General features: G+C 50.6%; 1 protein-coding gene across 1 annotated transcript in view; it reads right to left on the bottom strand.

The window, feature by feature from the left end:
- Window positions 1-14,852, bottom strand: part of FKBP6 (FK506 binding protein 6) — a 19,521-nt gene extending 4,669 nt beyond the window's left edge. Inside the window, exons 1-7 of the mRNA XM_026050230.1 lie at window positions 14,822-14,852; window positions 13,916-14,005; window positions 13,250-13,452; window positions 12,298-12,417; window positions 11,246-11,440; window positions 10,235-10,344; window positions 7,195-7,285 (exon numbers count right to left, since the gene is read on the bottom strand). Coding sequence (XP_025906015.1) covers window positions 7,207-7,285; window positions 10,235-10,344; window positions 11,246-11,440; window positions 12,298-12,417; window positions 13,250-13,452; window positions 13,916-13,931 — 723 coding nt within the window. The 5' untranslated portion in view covers window positions 13,932-14,005; window positions 14,822-14,852 and the 3' untranslated portion in view covers window positions 7,195-7,206. The remainder of the gene's footprint in view (window positions 1-7,194; window positions 7,286-10,234; window positions 10,345-11,245; window positions 11,441-12,297; window positions 12,418-13,249; window positions 13,453-13,915; window positions 14,006-14,821) is intronic.
- Window positions 14,853-14,858: the final 6 nt, after the last annotated feature.

Below are 14,858 nucleotides of genomic sequence, written 5' to 3'. Positions count from 1 at the left end.
CTGGCAGCCGCTCGCTCGCTCACACACACCTCCACTTTGAAGCTCAGGCGCAAGGCTGTGGGCACCAGCTATTTCCATAAGGACAAGACACAGCTGAGCGTCAGTTTACAGCAAACACGACCCATCACTGCAAACACACCACCACCTTTACTCYGTGTTAGCCACAGTTAACAGGTAGTGTTTTACTGAGGCTTTCAAACCATTGAAGCTGCTCTCTTGCCTAAGCAACTGCAGTTGTCTCTTATCCAGCTCCTGCTTTCCCACTTCTAGAAAGATTTAGGTCTAAAAGGTAGGAAAAGGCAGCGCCGTGAGGGCACCGGGCAGCAGCAGATCAGGAGCAGATCACGTTCCTGCCAAATGGATCAAGGCAACTGGACAGCAAGGGCGCCCTTAACAAGGCACCGCTGCAAGGCTCTCATTAAGCCCACGCTTTGAAGCAGCAGCTCYCAGTGCTATCACCTGAGACAACCCATAGTGAGCAGGGTACTGCTCACAGAGGCAAATAATCAACACCGTGGTAAAAACGCAGCCTGGAAGCCTAGCCTGACTGCTGCTACAGAGCAAYGCCTTCCGGAGAGAGCAGGTCCTGCAGGGAAAAGCAGCCCCTGTGCTTGGAGAGGAGCTGTTCTGCCCACAGGAATAACACGCCTTCCACCCTGGCGGGATGGCCGCTGACTTGGGAGGAGAAAGGAAGGAAGGTTTTCACTCGGCAGCTGGAACAGTTTGGATTATCTCCTGTTGCAGCTGCAGAAGAGCCCCTTGAAGAACACGTTCTGTGCACGCTTCGGAGCACAGAGCTACAAAGGGCTGAAGGCCTCGAAGGGCAATTGCGTGGGGAAAGCTCTTCACCCCAAGCCTACCAGCCCCAAAGACACATCGGATATAAACCCTTTGGGAAAGGCTACAGCTACTGGGAAGCAAGCATGCTCTCTCTTAAAGGCATCATGGGGACCTCAAAAGAGGTTACTAACAGGCCATAACTCTTGTGAATGGCAAGAAGAAAGCACAGCACTGTGACCACTGCCCAGGGACCTCACCGAGCAGTCTAGGCTCAAAGCATGAGGCTTGGAAAGGGTGCACACAGTTCCCCCTACTATTTTCTTACAGATCTCCAGCTCTGAGGCGCATCAAAAACGGTAGAAAGAGGCTAGAGCTGGATGCAAAAGCAGGAGGCCCCGAGGTTGGTACTGGCTGGTTGATAACAGGATGTTCCAATAGGGACCACTGCCACATGCAGAGAAGAAACAACTCGGCTATTTGGAAAACTAGACTCTCACATGTTTTGCTCTGGGTATTTATTAAAAGATCTCCATCACACTGAGTCTGTCCCCAAGCATGCAACATATTCAGAAAACSGTCTAAATTAGGACTCCACTTATCTGCTATCTATGAAAGTGATTTTGCAGTAAGCCACGCTCTTGTTCCTCCCTCTAATGTGTTGGTYGGGGATGTCTGGCTGTTGTGCTCCAAGTGGCCAAGATTACTACAAAGCCTGTCTTTAGAGTGAAGTGGTACAAGCAGCTCAGGTCTGAAGGAAACCAAGCCTGAAGATGCTCTCTGACCAAGAGCTACTATGTCTATCCTCCTGCAGGTGCACCAGAGGTTCAAATTCAAAGATGAAGGTAAAAAAAGGTAAGTGAACTTTCATTGCCATCTGAAGATCTGTCCTTACAAGTCTGCTCTTCTCAGGAAGCCTATTCTGTAAGTCAGTTCATGATTCTTGCACTGCAAAAGATCCAGGATGAGTTTTAAGCACTGCCTCTAAGCCAGACAGACATGTAAGTGGAAGGATGCCTTTACCCAAGAGCTTTACCAAGTCCCGAGCCAAAGGCACTGAGTGCTGGTGACATGCACTATCATCCTGAACCTGAGGTCATGGCTGAAAGGTTTGTCAAGACAAGGCAAGGTCTACRATAAGGCAAGGGCACTTAAAGCAAAGAGGGGAAAACAAAGCAAAAGCTCATTCATGAGCATTTCTTAAAAAAAGGAAAACAAAACAAACTCCCTAAAAAGTCCCTTAAATCAGTATCTAGACAAGGCAGCAAAATCACTTTCAAGGGAACAAGAGGGAGGTCTTACAAGGAGGACAAATACAGGAAGGTGAAAGGAAAGGATGAACTATTCAACACACACTTGTCTGGGTCGGAAAGAACTTCAGCTGGCAAGTCTAGGCTGAAACTGATCCTTAAAACAGCTCTCAGGACGTCACAACCTCAGATAGCTACGCTGTCAGTAACACTCAGCATCACATCACATCAACAGCTCCTTGATAAAGCAGGGTGGGTGCTGGGAAGGGCACGTGACGGTCACATCTACCGCTGCTGCAGAGGGAAAAAGCAACGTCCATTTCCTCGTGGAAGTGCAGACCACTCCCATGGGTGCAAGGCGCTCCCCTCACCTCCAGCAATGGGTCTTCCCAAAAGCAGCATCCTCAGATGTGGAACAGTCATTAGTGCCTATTGCCCCTGGGTGCTGAAAACCATTAATGCTGCCCTGTTGCAAAGCTCTGTTGTTGCTAGGCCAGACACAGGGACTGCCCTCCCTGGCGCCACTCAAGCCACGTCTAGTCTAGAATCCCCTCCCAGAATCAGCCACGAGGGCACAGTTTGCTCCACCACCAACTGGAGTTCTTTCTTTCAGTGAATGTTGGAATTAACTTTGTTCAGGCCCAGGTGCTCCCGTTTCTGAGTGCTGTTACCGGCTCTGGCGCCTGGCCCTGGTAACGTGACTTCTCTGTGCACCACCACGCTGAACTGGGGAGGCACAGAGATGGTCGGTAACACCGATGGTTCCCAGTGCTGGTGGTATTAACAGGGACAGCAGCATGGCCAGAGCTGGCCTAAGTTCATGCACATGACAACCAAAATTATCCCATGTTTCTGCTCAGGATGCAGTAAAACCCAGCTTTCCTTCTTCAGAGGCAGGAACRTCCTCCAGCTCCAGTTCTCCATACTCAGCATGCCAAGAAACCAGGCTAGGAAGGACAAGGCCACTGTCGTTACATGGAAAAAGGCTCTTTGCTTTGCTGTTCAAGATGGTGCATCCGCATTTCAAACCACACGGGGCACRACAGACATTTCTGCTAGTTCAAGGAGAAAGTTAGGAGCACTCTGGATTGGGACCTGACCCGGGGACCAGATAAGCCAGTTCTGCCCATCTGCCCCTTCCAAGGGGAAGGGCCCATGGAGAGCTGCTCACTGCACGGGCTGCCAAGCAGCAAGAAGCAGAAGCCCCAGGCAGAGCGGGAGCCCTGCTAGCAGCACCTCTGGGGCACCCCTGAGGCCCAGCTGGCAGCACCTCGCAGCCAGGACCCGCAGCAGGCATGAGCCCCGCACCTGCAGCGGGCCGCCCGCCACGGCCCGTTCGCTCACTGCATTCCCGAGCTAGGTTTARCCAGTTGGCCTCTGCGCCCTCTAAAGCGACAAAACACTTCCACTTCATAGAGCTTAGCACAGCAAGACACAGCGGGTAGAGGAGACTTTAAAAACAGTGCTTTGTGGAAAGCCTTCAAACAACCGCCCACCTCCCTGCTGCTGCAGGTGAAGTCAAGCGTGGGTGGCCCTGGGCTAGGGCTCGCGGAAGCCCTCTGGCCAGCCCACAAAACCACCACTTTACCAGCACCGAGGAGGACAGGCACGGCAGAGCAGTCCACGAGACACTGCAAGGGTCTCTCTCCCTTCCTTTTCATATAATCTTTTCACTTGCAAGCCCAGCTCAGACCTCCAGGTCTGTGCAAAGCCACTGCTAGTGAAATAAGTGCCCTCATCAAGGCCTTTCATGACCAAGCTTTATTTCTAAAAATATTAGGCTTCAAAGAAAAGAGTATCCCACATGCAGGTGTCCCACAGCAGCCTGCTGGTCCCTGTCCTCAGTTCTTTCCCCCACAGCTTTCTGCCCAGACCCRCTGCCACATTGCAACAAATGAAACACCACATCTAGCACAAGATGGGTGGGAACCTTGTGGCAGAGGATCTTCCGAGCTGAGGGGACGCGGTCACTAACTGCAGYTTTGGGGAGAGACTTCACCTTTCTGCAAGATTCATAAGCTGTTACAGGCACTAGCACAAACTTCAGCTGCAGAACTCTGCAAAAGAGGAGATGCCAGAGGAGGAGGAGGAGGAGATGTGAACAAGAACAAACAAACAAAAAAGCCCCAACCACCTTATTAAGGCTCTTCCTCCTCTGCTTAGCAAGGAGAATGCTTAATTAAGTCATACTTCAAGCCTTACCACTAGCTCTAGCAAAACTTAGCATAAAGCAGATGCTTAACAGYTTCCTACACAACACGGGACATCTCTGTGGTACAATAATTTGCATCTTCTACAGAAGAAGTGAAATTGCTGGGTTCTGTGTTGTTGAGCTTTGCACAGTGGGTAGGGACAGCACTGGTAGGAGGTATATTTTAGATCTTCAGCTCAGAAATAAGGGAAAGTAGGAGGGAAAGCAGCAAGTTGCTGTTCACTCAAAGACTGGAGCTTTCCCAAGTCAGGAGTTTTGACTGTATTATGTGCATWCCTCTCAGCTTATTTGCAAGTCTCCTTTAGCTTATTAGGTCAGTTTAACTGGCAACTGCTGCTGGTTTTAAGCCCAATTATATTTACTCCTACCAGGCGACACAGCCCCAGTTCTGCAGCCAACTCTCACCAAATAAAGGCTTCCAAACTGCTAGGCCCTGCTATTTGTGGCAATCTCAAGCTTGACCTCGGAGTCAGTTTCCTGCGGTAACTTCAGTGCTGTCTGTTTTCACTGGAACGCTTCCCCGCGCGCTCTGCGCTGCTGAGCCCCTTCCCCAGGGCCCTGGGGCAGACACGCATGCTGGAAAGGAGCCGTGAGCTTGGCGTGGGGGGCACTCCAYGAGACTCACCTTGCTGAAATGAAGCCATTGGCATCACAGCCCCGAATCCAGGCATTTCTAAGGAATTTGTCTACACCCTGCATGATTAAATCCTCTCTTGCTTACAGGTGACTACAGTAATAAGATTTTTTCACCAAAAAGCTGTGCTTCAGTAAGCCAGTGGTCCTCAGCCCATGCACAGGCTGCAGTTTAGGGGGACAACGAAAGTATCCAGCTGTGCACACATCAAAAACCTGCCCACATGGGTGTCTATGCACGTGCAAGCAACCCGAACACAGAGGGGCGAGCACACAACCAGTGAGCGTCTCAAGTGTCATTACAGGCAATACAACACTGCCTTTAACTGTTTAGTACAGAGAAAGAAACCATTTGTTCCCTTAACAAAACAAGCGTTGCAGAATTTGCCAAAACAAGTTTCAAACCTACCTGGGCAGGAGCTTTGGGTCAGAGGGATATAACAGAGGGATACAACAAGAGGGTAAGTGTCAAGGCCACAACTCCAAGCTGGGCAGCTCAATGTTTAGCAAGTTCCTGCCAGCTGGAAACAYGAAAGTTTTCCATAAGTTTTGTAATCCTGCTGGCTTGTTCCAGGCAAAGCTTACAGGCCACCTTATCACTGACGACTAGATTCCAGTGGCTTGAGCATGGGGCTTGGATTAGGTCCCTTCCAACCTCAACCACTCTGCAATTCTAGGCAAGAGCACCTTTTCTGAGGATGAATTAACAGCAACAAATAAGCATTATACCATGCTACATAGGTGTCAGTGATTGATATTAATCTGGAAGACTTATTTGYAAAATGTTACTAAAACTGAGTTCAGAGAAAGTGAAAAACCTCTATGACTGACTCAATCAYCTATTTCAAGAGGCAAAACTCCAGGAAAGAGTCTAACACTTGCAGCAGKAGGAGCCAGCAGAAAAACCCTGTCTGACACCCAGCTCAGCCTAACCCTTAAAATTCCTCAGGAARAACTCCCCTCCACCAGAGGTTTCTGGTCTAGCCAGTCTTCCTCATGACCCTGGAGATGATCATGTCCGTTTCCCAGGTGAGGCCCTGCTAAGTGCTGCAGTGACACAAGCCACCAAGGTTTTCAAGGGGCAAATCACCGAAATCCAGTGAGCAGACTCGGAGCCTCCTCGCCAGGTACAGGGCTCCGGGCTTCCTGCGTACCTCCGGCAAGATCACGTGCCAGTCCTAACACTCCCTTTCACAGCTGCTTGCCTGGGGACGGGTACCTCTCAATAAATCTGGCCAGCCTCCCAGTGAACCTGGAGCAGAATAATTTATGTTCTTCAGCAGTTCAGCAACACGCTCTGCTGAGATCGGGGCCCGGGGGACACAGGAGGGGTAAAACCTTCAGCCAGGACGCACATGCAGTCGGGAGCAGGACGCATTGCCTTATGAAGCAGCCACGCAGCGAAACCTCCTCCTCAAATACTAGTTTTTCTCCTCTGTGGTGGCAGTGAAGAGAATCCAGCGTCAAGTTTACAACGTGCTGGCTGCATCCTCTCTGCTCGGGACGGACAGGCTGCTAATGCTCCTTTCCAGCAAAGCACTGCTGCTACAGCGGGAGCGCGCGCAGCCAGCGCCGCCGGCCCCGGGCTGCGGCTGCTTCCCGACAGACGGCGGCTGTCGCTTCCCACAACCCTTCCCCAGGGCTTCCCCTGCGGCGAGAGCTGCGGAGACTTCCACTCCCCCCGAGTTCCCCCTGCCCTTCCCAAGGTTTCAACAAAAAAAGAGAACGATCAAAGAGCCTTTGTGCATTTATAAGCCCTGTCAATTTTGCTGGAAGATTTAAGACTTTAGAGAGACCAAAACAGCTATCTGAAATTTTYCATACAAACAAGCTTTTTAATATTTCAGAAAAAAAAAGGCAGAAATAAAATATTTAGATTTTTCAGAAGTGAAGCATTCCAGCAGCTCAAGACAGGAGTGCTGGCAGGGAGGAAGAAATCCAATTCTTAAGTTTGACAGAAACAATTTTTTGTTTTGTTTTGTTTCTTTTAATTGGCAGCAAAACAGGACTACACAGCTATTCCTGCCCTGGCTCCAGGAGGAAACAGCTGGGATGAGCAGCACAGGCAACAACAAACCCAAACTTACTCAGGTGCTGCCACGCTCAGGTTCCTGTCCCACAGTRGTTTGCTTGGTACAAAAGCTTCTCCAAGCAGAACCCATGGTGTCCTTTTGCCCTACTGTCCTGCCCCTTCAGGTTACCTCTAAAGGAAGCCTCTAAAGCCTCCTGTGCAGAAGAGAAACTGGTTCCCTACCTGAAAACACTGTCCAGGCAACATAACAGAAGCCTGGTAGACCTCTGCCTTTTCCATGGTTTGCTTACCTTTATTTCTGGTCACGCAGGAGAAGAGTTGAGCGTGGCAAACATGCGGCAGCACATTTCTTTCTCCTTATCCGCATAGTCCTTGTAACAGCTGCAAAGCAGAGCACACCGCGGCGTCACGGGCTGGGGTCCGTCCACTCAGCCAGCAGTGTCGCCATTAGCAGCTTCCCTTTTGGCTGTTAAAGAAACTAACTGAATCTGGATTATGCAGCTAGCAAAGGAGCAGCGCTGCCCCAGGCCCTTGTGTCCGCCAGCGGGCAGCACGGAGCCTCAGCACAGCCCCGGAGGCTCTGCTGCTGACCGCTAGCCAATTAGATGACTTAGTTATTGACAGTCAGATGCTTTCTAAGGCAGTTTTGCAAGTACCTGATGCAGAGGAATCCGCTYCCCTATCCTAGAGCCTAGTTTGGTGCCTGCTACGCTCTTGCCATTTCTCAGTTTCTGGCAAGAAGCTATTCCAGTGTCCTACTCCATGGCAAGGAACCGCTACCAGGGACCGCTCAAACCTGACCCGAGGATGGGGATGAGACTGCATGGACATGGGATACATGAACATACAGCAAATGTTCCCTCCTTCGCTCCCATCTCCCTGCCACGCATTTGCATGGCAAACCCCGAGCAGGGCCCTCCATTGTGGTCACTGCTTCTCCAAGCTGCAGCAGGGCCACAAGGTGCTGCGAGGGAGCAGCTTCTGCCACATCCCACGTCCCGACCTCACCGGGAACGGGGCCTCACTGGAGAGGAATCCCTGACCAGGAGGGTGACTCAATTTGGACACTGTCCCAACAATTAACTGTTGCCTATATAGGCAACTCTACTGCCTCTGCTACCGTGTAAGGTCAAAACCAACTTTCTGCTACAGGGCAGCAGGAGCGCGTTGCGGCAGGGGTGTGACATTGGCCATGTCCCCTCAGCCGACGTCCCTCCACCAGCCCTTCTGTGGCCAGAACTTAAGGCACTGCATTCAGAGAATCTCAGCACAGCAAACCTCCCAAATCTTGCAGGGAGACATTGCCRGGTCTGTGTAGGCCTGGGAGTGACCCAGATGCCTCCCTGGCCTCCACGTAGCAGGCACCTGGTGTTGAAATCATCACCTATGGGAGGAGGAAACCCAAGAGCTACTCCTTTASAGGCAGTTTCACACTGGACGTCAGAACTGCATTTTATTCTGGATTTGATAAAATTTGATAAARCTGCCAGTGACTTCAAGACCTACAAGACTATAAAAGCAAAGCCACTATAGCTGGTATAAGACATGTTCCTCAACACCCTGGCCTAGAATCTGCTCRTTTCCTCTTGGAAAAAGCAAATTTTGTTAAAAATCATGTTCAGCTTTTACATAGATACTTTCCTATGTTCTGCTTTCAACAACAAAAGCAAGCCATTAACACTTTTTTTTTTTTCTCTCTCTCTCAGAGTATAAACGTACTCTTAAGAAGTAGAAAGACTAAGAACAAGATTTTGATTCATATTCTATTTTGGAAACATTTGCCAGATCACACTAGGGGTTTTCACAAGCAGTGTGGTTTGGCAACATTACAGAGCTCTAGACTGAGGTGCGGCACAACTAACAACATTCGATAACATCATCTCTAACTACTTTATACTAATTTCACCCTTTGTCATAGTAAAAAAAAAAAAGGAAAAAAAAAACACTCCAATTTTAACCAGCACGGATGCAGAAACTCCGAGAGACTGAAGGGGCACTTGTGTGCTCAGGTTGCTGCTGCGGTCGTTCGCTGTTTGCGCCGCCGTCTCCAGCACTGGGGCTGACAAACCCACACACCGTTTCCCTGCGGCCAGGACGCCTCAGTGCTTCCCGGCAGGACAAGCCTGGCCTTATCAGCAAGATTTTTCTTCTACCAGCTGATGCATTTGGARTGAGTCTAAGATAATGTGCGAGGCTGCTACAATCAATGTTTCTAGCACCAGCGGGTCCCTGACATCATCCACATACCGTGGATTTGGGAGCTATGAGCCCACAGCCACACTAGCAGGAATGAGTGGTGCATTTCAGATTTCCACATGGACAACTAATGTTGTCTTTGAGTTCTTGATACTTCTGAGGTCACAGGAAAAGTCTGAGCACTTAACACTGTTACAGACTATTAGAAGAGATTTTGATCTACAGGACACAGATGTGTGAGAACAGCTCTTGACTGAGTGCTACCTGACAAGGGACTCAGTCCACAGTGAGACTGGCCTTTCCAGCTGATCTAACGAAGATGTTACAGCTCCCTACAAGCCACGTGTCACTGTGAGACATTCGCAGCAAAGGAAAATTCAAAGGCCATTTTGTGATCTCTGAAGYTGGGGGCTTTGTTGCACTCTGCATCTGTCAGCAGTGCCAGARGTACAGCATGCATTTTGGGGAACCAGCTAGGGCTTCTGCTGAAAAGAATGAGGATGGAGATTAGTGTTAGTCACATTTTGGTGGGACTGAGAATGACTAAGCTTGGCAGGATTGCGCTATACTCAGCCTGTGAGCAAAGAGAAAGCTTACCTGCAGGATTGCTCATTTACTGCCTCCAAGACAGCAAGAAATTCACTTTCAAAACATTCCTACACATCAACATTAGTATTTGTAGCATTGTACAGTGTAGCATTTGCAGCACAGAAGGGCTGCTGTAAACCACTGGTGTCCTCAAGGAAATKGAAGCCACACTTATTATTTCAGCATATTATTATCGTGAGCTCTGACCTACAGTATTTTATTGGTTTCAAGGCATTTCAGCAGCCCCTGCCTTTCTGTCATCAGCCTGACCCACCTACTCACAAGAAGTACAAAACAGATATCCCACCAGGGAACYTGTATGGGAAGTGTGGATACTCTCAGCTTCTCACATATCTCCTGCAGCCGATGTGTCTGCAAAATATTTGAACCAACCTTCTCCATGCTAAAAAAAGTCAGAGTTTTCCCCAGTCCCTTACTAGCCCCAATAATTATTTTCTTTAACAAACACCAGAGTGTTTTTGAGGGGAGGGTTTCAGACTGTCGGAACACTCCCTCTTCCACAGCAATGAAAAGGAGYTCTCTCACCTTGCCAACTTTTTCAGCTCATTGGTAATATCATGGTTAAAGGGCTGTATGCGCTGCGCTCTGACCAGGAAATCCCGGGCTTTTTCATATTCTGTCATGCAGAGACAAGCCTGCCATTGAAAGAAGACAGATACATTGAAGGATAAATGTAGACTCGCTCCCATTCTTCAGGATGAAACATGCACAGCCACAATCGCTTCCGAGACAGATCTAGGTAGTCCAGAAATGTCCTAAGCAAAGAGCTGTGTGACACATATACAGAAGGCCAGGTTTTCCAGCAGGTCAAATGCAGACAAACAACTGCCTGCTCTAGGAACTTAGAGCTCTGGTCAGAATTCAGTAGTTCTCTTCAGGATACTCTAGGTATCCCCCAGTGGCAGCTGAACTGGGACTTTGCTTGATATTGCTGATAAAKTCCTGCACTTGGGGATRAATAACCCCAGGAACCMCAGGCACCAGGACAGGCTGGGGACTGACCTGCTGGAGAGCAGCTCTGTCAACAGGGACCTAGGTGTAATGGCGGAGAGCGCCCAACGTAGGGCTACGAGGATCATCAGGGGCCTGGATCATCYGCCCTGTGAGCAAAGGCMGAGAGAGCTGGGCCTGTTCAGCCTGAGGAACAGAAGGCTGAGGAGGGGGATCTGATCAGTGTCTACAGACACCTCAAGGCAGGCACTGAGGAGGATGGGGCAGCCTCTTTTCAGTGGTGGCCACTGATAGGACTTGAGAAAACGGCCACGAACTGAAGCACCAAAAGTTCCACAGCAATTTAAGGAAACACTTCTTGACAGTGAGAGTGACAGAGTCCTGGCACAGGCTGCCCAGAGAGGTTGTGGGGTCTCCTTCTCTGGAGATCTTCAAAACCCACCTGGATGCAACCCAGTGTCACATGCTCTRGGTGACCCTGCATGTGCAGGGGATTGGACTAGATGATCTCTAGAGGTCCCTCTTCCAACCTTAAGGAGCCTATGATTCTATGATCTATCTACTAGAGTAATTATTTTCGCTCACCTGGCCACATCTGAACAGCGCTTTGGCGTTTCTTTGGTCAATCTCCAAAGCTTTTTCTCCGTAGGTCAGAGCTTTGGCAGGACGCTCCAGTTTCAGGTAAGTAAGCGAGAGATTGAGGAGCACCAGCAACTTAGACGCGTCAATCTGACACTTCTCTCCCTCATTGGAAGGGCTGCGACGCAGCACGGTGTAAGCCTGAGCAAACAGGGAAACACTCGTACATGAGGGGGTTGTCATGAAAAGTAAGAAATGTACCTGATCGTCCATCTGTGTCCATGTTGCCATTTACCCAGGCCAGTTAAAAATCACACAAAAATCACAAAACTACTGTATGGCATTATCAGCACGACTAGCCAGCTCAGCCAGAAGTATCTGTCTTCCTAAAGGTAAAATGCAGCTTTACGAATGTATCCAGGATCCAGAAAGAAAGAGGGAAAAAATACACATAGGAACCAGATTTTAAGGGTAAAGATGSAAGAGAAAAATTGGAAAAAGACAATTTAAAATATTATTGTTTAGAAAGAAATAGCACAAATATGCAATGGGGGGACATAAAAGTCCCAYAAGTTTCCAGTTCAAGGAAAAAATAGAAGATTTTTCTCTCTCAAGAGGTTAAAAGTAAAGTTAAAGCACACAGGCGAGTGGACATCTCTTTGCACAGCACAAGGTTCCTAAATTACTTCTTAATTAAGCATTAATCCAGACTGCCGCTGCCACACAAGACCACACTGCATTACACCCTCTCCTAGGAAAAGCTGACCGGAAAGACTCCAGTTCARCAGTAAAAAGAATCAAGCAAACTGCCCGGAACTCATAAGGACACCAAGACATGCTCTCCTGTCACAGCCATTTCTGCCATCCCTTCTCCTCCTTCAGTGCCATTCATTTACCATTGCTGCTCACACAAAACCAGGCATTTGAGAAGTGCTCTTAAGTAACAAACTATTCCTGGAAAATATAAATAAAGCATTTGCTCTCAAACTCATACTTGTTTTGGCGAGTTAACACTCACTTCTCCCAGAGCCCATGGAGAAAGCTTCCTCGTGTCCTACCCTTTTGTATCTGTCTCTGGCATCCGAGAAGCGCTGCTGACGGTAGAGGTAATTGCCGAACTCTCGCTCCGTGTCTGCCACTTTCAACACCTTTTGCAGCGGAAACATTCCCTGCTGCTCCTGTACGAGGAAATACCTGCGTGTCGATTCAAGCTAGCAGAGATCACGGACAGAAAAGCCCTTTTGAGGCTTCTCATTCGCCCACGGCAAGAGTCAGAGCGTTGCCAAGGCCCCTGTCTTGGCCAGTCGGGCCGCTGCCCTCCGGCATTTCCCACCTCCTGGCTGCAACAAGTCACTAGGCACCTTGTGCACACAGGGCCTGGTGAGCAGCGCTACAAAGCCAGCCCCAAAGCCACTTCTGGGGCTGGCCTGGCACTGTGTAACCTGGAAAACTGGGGCACAGGTTTTCTCCTAGCTTTGAATCAGCTCTAAGTTAGCAAGAAAGGGCAGCCAGCCACGAGGAAGGGGTGGGAGATTGACTGGAGCAACGACAGAGCGGTTTGATCTCGGGGCACTGGTGGAAAGAGGGGCCTCTGCAACAGCAGCAGGGGAACAGAAAGGGCCTCCTTCCCTCAGTGCTGCTGCCTGTGCCCCAACCACTGACCCACAACCACAGCCCAAAGCTTTCTGTGCGAAAAGGGGGAACTAACAATCACACTGCAACTCACCAGGGAGGAAAGCGAACCGTGAAGGAGCACTTGGGACAGCAGCCAAGCAGCAAAACAAAAACTGGCCGAGGGGGGCAGAGGGGAGAAGGGAAAAGAGAGGAGGGGCAAACTGAGGCAGCAAACAGGATTTTTTTCTTCTCAACAGCCAGTTAGGGCTGCTGCTGCTGCTTCACGGAACTCCCTGGAAGCTGGTGCCCTCTAGTGAAGCCAGGAGGCTTCTGGCAAGGCAGAAATAAAGCTTTAGACTGCAGCTTTGCATCTCAAACCTTAACAAGGCCACTCACAGCAGTCAAAGCAAAGAACCCGTCTGATTCCGCCGAGTTGAGGAAGTCGAGCAGCTCCACCTCGAACAAGACCGTGGCGTTCGGGGGGACGAGGGGAGGGCAGCCCAGCTTCCCATAGGCGTAATCGGGCGCGAAGACAAACCTCGCCAGTTCTCCCTTCCTCATGGTGAGCAGGCCRATTTCCAGCCCCCAGAGCGTAACGTCTGTCACACAAGAAACAGAAGGTCATGAGCATGGCAAAGCAGGGCCCTCCCTCCCCGACTCTCTTAAAGCCTTGAGGAAAAATCTCAGTAATTCACAGCTTATCAACTGCAAAAGTCAATTCAGCAGCACGACGACAGCCTGTGCTCATGTACAGCTGCTCCTGGATTATCAAGGAGATCAGCCACGGGAACAAGCAAGCAGCAAGCACCAGCACCTCCCMGGTGATGTTAAAACATTGAGACAGTGCTTTTTTCAGGACATGTATTAAGCACCAGCAAGACCACTCACAACACCTGCTACCCACTCCCTAAGTCAAGGGACCCTGGATTAACCAGCCCCTGCAAGGAACTTTAAAGGTTTCCAATAGTCTAAAGGAACTAAACAGAGTCAAAATTAACATGTCCTAAAGGGCAGGTGTCTAAAACTCTCAGGYCCAGAACAAGCCTTTCAGCCCCCATTCACCTTTTCCGAGTTTCATCAGGCGAGGGCCCTTCCTGCTGCAGTTGGTGCAGAAGGGCTCATCCGCATACTCCAGGTATCCCGAGTACTTCACTGCACATCCCAAAATGAGCAGCAAGGGGGGGGGAGGACAGAACAAGCCGGACTTAGTGACTGGAAGCAACGGAAACTGCTCTGCCACACCAGCCACACCGCTTTGCTTTGCCCCGGAGCTGCAGAACAGCAGCGGGAACACGGCCCAGCTCGTGGTCACACCACGAGCCGATCGCAGCCAAGGAGCCGAGCGGCGCTGCCTGGGGTTCCACCCTGCCACCCGATGAGCCAATGTACTTGATGCCAACGTACTGGAGAGATGTCGTTTTGCTAAGAGGGAGAATTTTGTGAAGAACAGAAWTTTTTGCTACCAAAATGAAAATACCCCAGTTATCTAGAGAAGAACTTGACGAGGCCTTTCCGCCTCAGCCCGAGGTCTGGGCTGGAGAAGCGCGCCCCGCTGGGCGTTGCTGCGCTCCTGGCAGCCCCTTGGGCAGCTCCAGCTCTCGCTCAGTCAGGACACCAGGACCCCACGACTAGCGGGAACTGCTTCCAGCTTCAGGTTGCTTCCGTCTGCTGCGGACACAGGGGAACCGGGAAGAGCTGCTTTTCCCAAGGTCGGGGTGTCCCAACACTTAATCTGTCAGGCAGGAGAAGCCACCCAGGCTACGCTGGGGGCRCAGCGCCCGCACGGGCGTCTCGGAGGCCGCGAGCACCTCAAGCTGCTGCTCGCACACCGGCGCCGAGGGAGCGCTCGAGCCCGCGAGCCYGCTGCCATCTCCGGGCTGCCCCCGGCCTTCGGGCCCCGCTGCAGCGAGGGCCACGCCCGGGGCTGCGCTGCCGGGGAGGCTCCCGGGAGCACGGGCACGGCCCTACCTGCCACGGAGGCGTCGGGGGGCACGGGCTCGCCCGC

Source organism: Nothoprocta perdicaria, unplaced genomic scaffold (genome assembly GCF_003342845.1).
Source record: "Nothoprocta perdicaria isolate Ctin4 unplaced genomic scaffold, notPer1 scaffold_66, whole genome shotgun sequence".
Lineage (NCBI taxonomy): Eukaryota > Metazoa > Chordata > Aves > Tinamiformes > Tinamidae > Nothoprocta > Nothoprocta perdicaria.
This window is presented reverse-complemented; position numbering and strand designations above follow the sequence as displayed.